The following is a 9,518-nucleotide window of genomic DNA, read 5'->3' as shown; positions in this document are numbered from 1 at the left end:
GTCCCCCAGCCCCGCTCCCCTGGCACCCCCCATTAACCCGCGCCACCTGCAGGGGAAGGCAGCTCTCAGCCCCAGCTGGTCTGACTGGTTCTGAGCAGGAAGTCGCCCTCCCTCGCCCGGGGCAGCCAACCAGCCCCAGCTCGGTCCCCAGTGTCTATCTGCACCGTCCCAGGCTGGGAATCTCCCGACACTGGAGTCAAGCGCCCAGGACAGCTCCCCCTGTCCGAAGGAGCCCAGCGCTGCTCTGCGTAGGGAGTCCACTCCCCAGGAGGTGTGACCTGGAGGCTGGAGTCCTTAATGCCAGCGAGAGGGGGTGTCCGAGCGCGCGGGGGGTGAGATAAGGGACCATGTGATTCACCTGGGCACTGGGTTGGTGCAAGGAGGAGGGACCCAGGGGAAGGTGAGGCGAGGCACAGACTGGATACCTGTAGGAGGTGGTTGGAGCCAAATAGAAGGAGGAAGAGGAGGGTGCTGTGGCGGGACGAAGCTCCCCAGTTCCCCAGGGACAATGTCTATCAAGAGGAAGAATTGGTCAGCCCTGTCAAGGTGAGTGGCACTGGGGAGAGGGATAGATCTAAAGGGCAGTGGGGAAGGGAATCCTGCCTCCTTGAAAGGCCAAAGTTTCCAGGGTGTAGAAGGGCCCCCCGGCACTTTGTCTCTTCTTATTTATTCCTTTCTCCTGACCAGAGTTCAGGATGGGGAATTAGGAGTTGGACAAAAGATTCCCTTTCACACTTTGGTGGATCCAGCAGACTGGGTCAGGTGTCTCCTCTCCCTGGGGCCCTGTGTTGTTCTCCCTGGGTAGTCAGTAGAAAAATCCTAGCAAGTCAGTGCTGGATAGATCTTGAAAGATTGAATCCAAATCCTTCATTTTATAAAGGTGAAATGTAAAGCAATTTGCCCTGTGACACATGGCAGTCCCACACAACCCTGTAGCTTCTTCCTCCCAGGCTTTGCAGACTCACATCTGGAAAGCAGAACTGGGATTCCCCCAAACTTGAGGTCCTCTCCTGGTGAGTGTGGGACCCACAGTGGGTTTTCTTCGAGTAGTCTGTCTTCTCTCCCATTATGGCTATGGTCCCAGGGGCTGAAGTCTTCAGGAGACTGAGCCAACCTCCCCATCCTCCTGCATAGTGGTCTGAATGCTTTCTAATTAGGATGCAAGCAAGAGGTATGTCTGTGAAGGGAGGCTGGAGGGCCATGTCCCTGATATTTAGACTTCCTGGCCTTGATTTGCTTTAGGGTGGTACTTCATTATAGAGAGGGGAACCCCATCCATTTTCACATTTCCTGGGCAGAACACAGTGATGCTATGAAAATTAAAAATCCAGGAGCTAGATAAGTGCCACTGTATAGGACAGATGATGACCAAAAGAAGAGACCCACTGTGTGTGTGTGTGTGTGTGTGTGTGTTAGGAGATAGATGCTTTGTCCCTCAACCTCTCCTGAAGAGAACATAGAACATGATTGGCAGCTTATCCATGCTCCAGGTTAGGTTTCAGTCTAACTGGGGAAAGGGCAAGAGGACTCAGGACCTTAACCATTTGATTATGAAAGTCATGCCAGGGTCAGCGTGAGCTCAGATGAATTTCCAACCAGAAAGAGCATGGACAATGGATTCCCTAACCTTCTTTAGGTCTATACCTCCACCCACCTCCCATTGCTGTGTATACAGTACTTTAACTTCAATCATATCACTAATCTGCATGTTCCTTCCCACTTCAAGGCTGGGAAACCTAAGACCTATATATTGTAAATGACTTACCCAAGGTCACACAGTGATATAGGATCAGAGGTGGAACTGGGGTCTTCCAGATCCTGGGACTATAGCCAGAAATAGACTGATGGAAGTTGATGTGTATGTTGAGGGTGTGTGTGGGGGGCAGTATAGGTTCAGGTTAGTCACTGAAGATGACAGGGGGTAGTTCTGTCTAGTTTCCAGCTCCCTTCCCCAGTCAAGTCTGACTTTTTCATTTCTTTTAAAAATTTATCATTGTGTTGTATCTTTCTTTTTCTCTCCATCCTCATACCACAAGGTCTCAGGGCAGGGGTGGACAATGCCCAGAGAGGATCAGGACCTTCTCTCCAATAACATAGTTAAGACTAGATTTAGGGCCCTAATTCATATGTGATCAAAATACCTCAGGGACTAGAGGCCAATTCTAACCCCCATCCTTCATTAACCTTACCAAGCAGAAACTCCTAAAGTCTAATTCAGGTGCTGCCTGGTGGGCTCTAGAAAGTGGGAGAGCAGGAGTTCCCAGCCTAATCCTGGCAGTGAGCCCAAAAGGAGGGAAGCCAGCTCTCTGGAGAAGGGGCCTTGCCTGCCAGGGCTGGTGGAGATGCCCCAGGAAAGGGCTGTGCTCAGGGTGTGGCCAGTGGGACATGGCCTTGGACTCTGTGTGTATGTCAGCATACGTTTGGCTCTCTGTCTTTGTCTGTCTCTCTCTCTCCCTTTGCCTCTATATACGTTTATGTGTGTGAAAGTAGTGACCCAATGTACATACATATAGAAAAGAAATGCTAGAAGGTTGAAGTCAGAAAGGGTCCTTGGAGATATTGTAAACTCTTCTTTCTCCAAATGAGGAGCCCAAAGACCAGAGAAGTTAAAGGATTTATCCAAGTTTACACAGCTAATTAATGGCACTTTCAGGACAAGCACCCAGGTCTTCTGACTTCCAGTTCAATGACCCTTCCATTATTCTGTGTTACATGTATGAATATATTTCTAAAAATACCAATAACTTTGATTTATATAATACTTTAAAGTTTTTGAAAAATGTTTTCTACTCAACAAAACTCAGAGGTAGTCAGTCTATATAGTTACTCTCATTTTGTAGTTGAAGAGATTGCTGCTCTACAGATGTAAAAGAGCTTTAATTTTTAGTATTTGAAGCTGGAAGGAAACTTAAAAGTTATTTAATATAACTCTTATTTTACAGATGAGGAAACTGAGGCCCTGAGAAGCTGTCACTTGCCCCAAGGTCATAGTTAGTAGCAGAACCATGGACTTTGAGTCCAATATTTTCCAACTACCATGTAGCCCTTGTGTATGTGCTTATAGGGACTTTTAAAGGTTGGGGTGAGGCTCAGCTTTGTTCTCAGGCTACCATTTGTTTTGTTGAAAGTTCCATGCCCCAGAATGTGGCTAATGCTCAGGAATCCCTTCCTTATAACAGGCTTAGCTGTCCCTATGCTTGACCCTGCCTTGTCCTGCCCTAAGGAATTAGGTCCCCTACTGGAGCCAGCCCACTCTGGGCAGTGGCACCTGCTGGTGGACCATGGTCACCCCTATGAGACACCTAGAGCAGAGAGAACCTTCTTGTATTAAAAAAAAAAAACAAGCTGTGGGAAGCATTGGTGAGTCACCTATCACTGTAACCTGAGCCTCTTGTTCTCCAGGGCCCCCAGCTCTTTGCTGGGTGGGGCAGGGCTGAGGGTGGGGTAAGTGTAGCCACAGTCCAAGCCTATTTGGGGAGAGGACAAGGGGAAAACCATCCTGGAGCTGGACAAAGGTCTTAGCTGCATCTTCAGATATTAACTGCCAACAGGATCATGGATTAAGAGATAGGGGAGACCTTAATAAATGCTTTTTAAATTGAATTAGAGAGATTGACTCCTTTTCACAGATGAGAAAACTGAGACCCATAAATATTAAATGACTTACCCAAGCTTACATGGGTAGTAAGTAGCAAAGCCAGGATTCAAACTCAGCTCCTCTGACTCCTAGACCAATATTTTTTTTTTAAGCAATTGGGGTTAAGTAGCTTGCTCAAGGTTACATGGCCAGTTATTTCTGGGTGTGGTGCTGAGTATCTGAGACTGGATTCGATCCCCCAGGTCATCCCGACACTGGGGCCCGTGCTCTTACTCGCTGTGCTACCTGGCCACCCCTAGACCAATTTTTTTTGCACTATCTTATGCCAGTTACTGGGGAGCCTAAGCAGGACCCTGTGGGGATAGTCTCAGAAGATAGAATGAGTCCCTGGGACTAGATGGAGCAGGAAGGGGATGGGAGAGGCTGGAGAACATTCAGTGTTCTTGGGAAAGTGGCTTCTGGGAGGACAGCCCAGCCTCACCTTCCATCTAGGCCTGGCTGTGGATGGAGGGGACATCTTCTCCCTGTTCCTGCTTGTTGCCCTATCACTCTATTTCTGCCCCTCTTTCCCTTCTCACCTTGGCAGGAGAAGTCAAGGCTGGGCTGTGGGGGGTAATAAAGGAGAGAGGTTGGCACAGAGCAGTCCAGGCTCTTGGTTAATCATTGGCCTGAATATTGTGATGGGAGCACAAATCTTGCCCTGATTTATTTCCCCAAACTGGGCCCTGCCTGGCCGTCTTAATTTGCCAGCCAGATGTGTCTGGTCTCCTGCTTCTTCACCCCCATTAGAGGTAGACTTAGCATGTTATTAGCCTTAAGTAACCTCACACAACAAAAACAACAATAACATTCATATCTAGTGCTTTAAGGTTTGCAAGGCACCTGACAAATATCTCATTTGAACCTTAAAACAAACTTGGGCAGTAAGTACTATCGTTATTTCCATTTTACAGTTAAGGCATTTGAGGTGGTTGGAGGTTAAGTGATTTGCCCAAAGTCCCAGATCTAGTAAATGTCTGATATGGGACTTGACTAAGGTCTTTTCGACTTCAGGCCCAGGTCTATCCACTGAGCCAGATGCATACAACTTGGAGATCATCTCATCCAACATCCCCACTTGATGTAACTTGGGCACAGAAAGCCTTTAGAGTTTTAGCCATTTTCTTTTATTCAGAGGTCTATAGCTATTCACATCCTCAGCATCACACTTTTCCTTGGGGTTGGTATCTTGCTAGGAAGGAGAGAGAAGAAGAAGGGAGCCAACGATTTCAGAGCTGTACATAGAAGGGAGGAATGGACAAATTAAAAACCACCACAATAACAACATATTAAGTACTTACCATGTGCCAAGCTTTGTACCAAGTGCTGGAAAAACAAATACAAGATCAAAGGCCATGCCTACCTTCAAGGTGCTCATATTTTTAAATTAACTAATTTTAATAGTATTTTATTTTCTCCAATTATTTGTAAAGACAATTTTTAGCATTCATTTTTTTTTAAGCAATTGGGGTTAAGTAACTTGCTCAAGGTTACACAGCCAGTTATTTCTGGATGTGGTGCTAAGTATCTGAGCCCAGATTTGATCCCCAGGTCATCCCGACACTGGAGCCGGTGCTCTTACTCGCTGAGCCACCTGGCTGCCCCTAGCATTCATTTTTATAAAATTTTGAGTTCCAAATTTTGCTCCCTCCCTCCCCTCAGTTTCCAATTTTTTGCCACCACAAAAAGAACTGCTAGAAATATTTTTTGTATTTGTGGGTTCTTTCTCTCTTTTTTTTTTTAATCAAGGTACTCATATTCTTATAGAGGGGAATGGTATTTCTCATTCTGCAAATGCCCCTGGCTGAGCAATGAAAACAATGTCTAGGGATGTGGTTATAGGAGCTGCAGATGTCCTGGGCCTGAATGACTAGAACTAGCCTGGCAGAGTGATTCATTTTTAGGCTCTGATCAACAAGAAGCTAATACCATATAAGGTTCCAGGGGAGGCTGGATAAATAAGCTGCTTGTTAGGGAGGAGAGCTTGTGGGAAGTGTGTCTTTTCAGGGCCTAGGAGCCTTGAAGGTTCTACTCTAGCACAGTCTTGGGAAAGGTGACTTCCTGAACAGTGGTACGGTTTTCCCTTGACGTAGCTCATTCTATTTTAGAGGGGAAGTCTCTGAATCTGAGTTGAAAGGAACCTCAGAGGCCATCTAGATCTACTGAAACTCAAATAGAATTCCCCTCCAGTGATGAGGAACCTATTTCCTCCTACTACCACACTTGGATACTTTCAATTTTTGGAAGATTTTCCTTAGATAGAGCCAAAATCTGCCTCCTTTCTTCTTCCATTCGTTGCCCCACTCTGGGACCAAGCAGACTCAGTCTAATCCTTTTCCCCCTTTGCCATCCCTTCAAGTCCTTGGAAGATAGCTATCTTGTCCTCCCAAATCTTCTCTTCTCTATCTTAAAATATCACCAGTTCCTAAAACCCGTCCTCAAATGGTATGTTCTCTGGTCATCTCACTGTTCTGCTCTCTTCCTCCTCTCCAGCATGTTAATGTTCTTCCTAGAATGACCACTGACCTCTGGTCTGGGAAACAAGAGTAGGTCAGAGAAAGGGGCTTGGCGGCTGAGAAAGAAGTCTCTGGGACAAGTCCAGGGAACTAAGAGTTACTTAGTGCAGAGAAAAGAAGGCAGGCAATGGAGAAGATTCTCCCCAGGTTTATACTAATTTACAGGTCCTAGCTTGGTTTTGAAAGATGCATTAATAATCTTTCAGGTTTTTTGAAGGATAGCTCAAAACATCATTAGAGGAATGTTTCTATTGAGCATTTGACCCTCAGCTAGGCCCGTGCAGAAAGAGATAGGTAGATCTGGTCCTTGCCTCAGTGGGAATCAAGGTTTCCAAGGGAGGCAACAGTTCATAAATCCTCACCACCAGGGCCTAGCCCTACTAACTGTGTGACCCTGGGCAAGTCATTTAATACATGTGAGTATATAAAATTTGATCCCCACAACAACCCTTTGAGACAGATGATATTATTATCATCCTGATTTTACAGGTGAGGCAAAGGAGGAGAAATGGCTTGCCCAAGGTCACACGATGAATAAATGTTTGAGGCAGGATATGAACTCAGGTCTTCCTGGCTCCAAGTCCAGCATTCTGTACACTGAAGCACCTACCTTTTCAGAGAAGTTGTCAAACTGGTTTGGTAGAGGGAATGTCCTCACCAGGAACTCCCTGCCTTAATGGGTCAGAACCCGAAGTCAATAATTGCTTACCTCATAGGGTGGGTGTAAGGAAACAGGGAGAGAAAATGGGGATGAAAGCTCTTGGCAAACTCTGAAGGACCCTTCAAATGTAAAGTGTTTTACTGGGATGAGATGATAGCGACCATGTCCAGCTGCTGAAATGGACAAGAAGAGATGAATCCAAGCTATAGGGGAGTGGGTTGAGTCTAAACTTAGGAAACCTTTCCTTGGCAGAGGAAGGAAAGAGGGAGAGGAACAGAGCTATGTCCCAAGGGAAGAGTTGTAGCATCTCCTTCCTGGGACAATGGGAGAACTTTGAAGGCAGATTCCATGGCATGGGTAGAAGCTTTTTGTTTCAGGGTAGAAGGAGGGACACAATGACCTCTAGATCACCTGGGATGCTCTGATTTCCCCATACTATTATGGAATTCTGATGCAGGTAAGACAGGGAGCTGAAAAAGGTCTGCATATGTGGTCTGAATTCCTAGGAGGCTGAGGGGGAGTTACTGTCTAGGTGTGCCCTGCCCTAAGCAAGCAATGGGGCGGGGGTGTCTAGATCTATAAAGAATGTACAGATAGAATGTAAGCTTCTTGAAAGCAAGGACTATTTAATTTTTGTCTTTGTACTTCCATTGCCTGGCAAACTTAATAGGTGTTTATTGCAGAAGAGCATAGCATTCCTATCATAGTACATAAGAGCTTGACAATGATGACAATGTTGATGATGATGATGATGGCGACAGCTAGGTACAGTTGGTCAGAGAGCTGGACTTAGAGGCAGGAAGACATGAGTTTCAAATCCTGCCTTAAGTATTTAGCTTGGGACCCTGGCAAAGTCACTTAACCTTTCTCAGCCTCAGTTTCCTCATCTGTATTATTAATAGCTAGCCCTTATATAGTTGTTTAAGCTATTATTATTATTTTTAATAGTGAGCATCTAATTTAAAGTTTGCAAAGTGACTTAAACATGATCTCATTTTATCTAGGTACTATTATTATCTTGATTTTTATAGATGAGGAAACTGAGGCTCTAAGAGGTTAAGTGACGGAGATGGGATTTGAACTTGTCTTTCTGACCCACAGAGTCATGTAACTGCTTCTAAGGAAGGGTCCTTAATAGTTCCCTCCAACCAGATATAGAAAGGGAATGTGACTGCCTGCTAAAAGTGAGTTAGGAATAGTACTTGGATTAGAACTCCACTCCCAGGACAGTTCATGGCTCTCTCTGTCTGTCTGTCTCTGTATCTCCCTGTCTTTTTTTCTCTGTCTCTTTCTCTCTCTCTCCCCCCCCCCCGCCCCACTTCCACCCCAATCTGCAGCCTGAATTTGAAGAAAGATTTTCCACCCTGACCTCTGCCTTATCTCTCTGATCTGAACATGCCATGGAAAATTCATGTCCCACTTTTGCCCACACAACCTTGATTGCCCCAGAATATTCTCATCACCCCCATGCTCAGATCTCTGCTTCTCAAAGTCCCAAAGACCCGTCCAGGTCCTTCTTCCATGCTCTGGCCCCCAAACCTCTCTGGAGCCTGCTCAGCCTTCAGTGACCTCTTGCTCCTCTGGACTCCAGCAGCCTTTCTTGGCAGTGAGTGCAGCACAGGATAGTGTAATTTGTGTTTGGTTTTCTCCTCTTCCTCTGCATCAGAGGCAGCATGTGGCAATGGAAAAGCACTGGCCTTCACCCACTAGAAATTCGTGGCATATGATCTTAGCTGGGACCTCGAAGGTACTAACCAGGCCTTCTACTATTCCCTTATCAGTTTCTTAGCTCATGGCCCACAGGGGCGCTTCCAAACACTTTCTTCTCACTTCTTACTTCCAACTAGTGCTCCCCCTCCCTAATGCGCAATCACCTGCAACAAATGACCTAACTTTTTATTTCACTGAGATTGAGGCTGGAAAGCAAAAAAGAAAAAGAAAGGAAGGAAGAAGAAAGAATGAAGCAAGGAGGGAGGGAATTGAGAAAGGGAAGAGAGAAAGAGAAGAAAGGAAAGAAAGAAGAGAGGAGAAACAAAGAAGAAAGAAAAGAAGGGAAGAGAGAAAATAAAAATGAGAGGAGAAGAAAGAAAAGGAAGGAAGGGAGGGAGGAAGAAGGAGGGAAAGAAGGGAAACAATAAAGCATTCTTAAAATACATAGGAGAAAAAAATTCAGAAGGTGGCACAAGCAGTGGAATTGTGTTACTATTGTGTTAAATTTAACATACATTTAAAAAACTATGTAACCATAGTTTATGGTTTCATATAATAATTAGCATTTGTATAGTGCTTTAAGGTTTGTAAAGCTCTTTACGTACATTATCTTATTTTAACCTCACAATAACTCAAGGAAGTAGATGTTATTATAGATAAGAAAATTGAGGCAAAAAGAGGTTATTGTGACTTTTTTAGTCCTTTGCATACTGAAATATTCATATGTGTTGATGATTGTTAAGTTTGTAATAAAAAAGAAAATTGAAAAAGAGAAAAAATCATTTACCTTTGAGTTTGCTCAGTCTCTGATTCTTCATTCCTTAAATTTTCTTTGCATTACTATATTCTCTTCTTCTTCAGCCAAATCACAAAGCAACAACTATCACTACTTTTTATTCAAGTTAATTCCTGCACCCGTTCCTTTGATTCTATTTCCTCCTGGTTCCTCTAGGACCCTGTTCCCATTATCTTGCCCTTTCTCTCTGTGTATTTT

General features: G+C 44.9%; 1 protein-coding gene across 2 annotated transcripts in view; it reads left to right on the top strand.

Moving 5' to 3' along the window:
* Positions 1-148: 148 nt before the first annotated feature.
* Positions 149-9,518, top strand: part of LAD1 (ladinin 1) — a 32,101-nt gene continuing 22,731 nt past the window's right edge. The window contains exon 1 of one of the 2 annotated variants that reach the window (XM_069074546.1): positions 149-546. In XM_069074546.1, the coding sequence (XP_068930647.1) occupies positions 509-546 (38 nt within the window). In that variant the 5' untranslated portion in view covers positions 149-508. The remainder of the gene's footprint in view (positions 547-9,518) is intronic. The other variant, XM_069074545.1, reaches the window with a different exon arrangement.

The sequence above is a fragment of the Petaurus breviceps genome, unplaced genomic scaffold (genome assembly GCF_028583685.1).
Source record: "Petaurus breviceps papuanus isolate PSGF00001 unplaced genomic scaffold, PetGlider_PUasm1.0 90895, whole genome shotgun sequence".
Lineage (NCBI taxonomy): Eukaryota > Metazoa > Chordata > Mammalia > Diprotodontia > Petauridae > Petaurus > Petaurus breviceps.
Note: the sequence above shows the minus strand (reverse complement) of the source record. Positions and strands in the feature narration are given on the sequence as shown.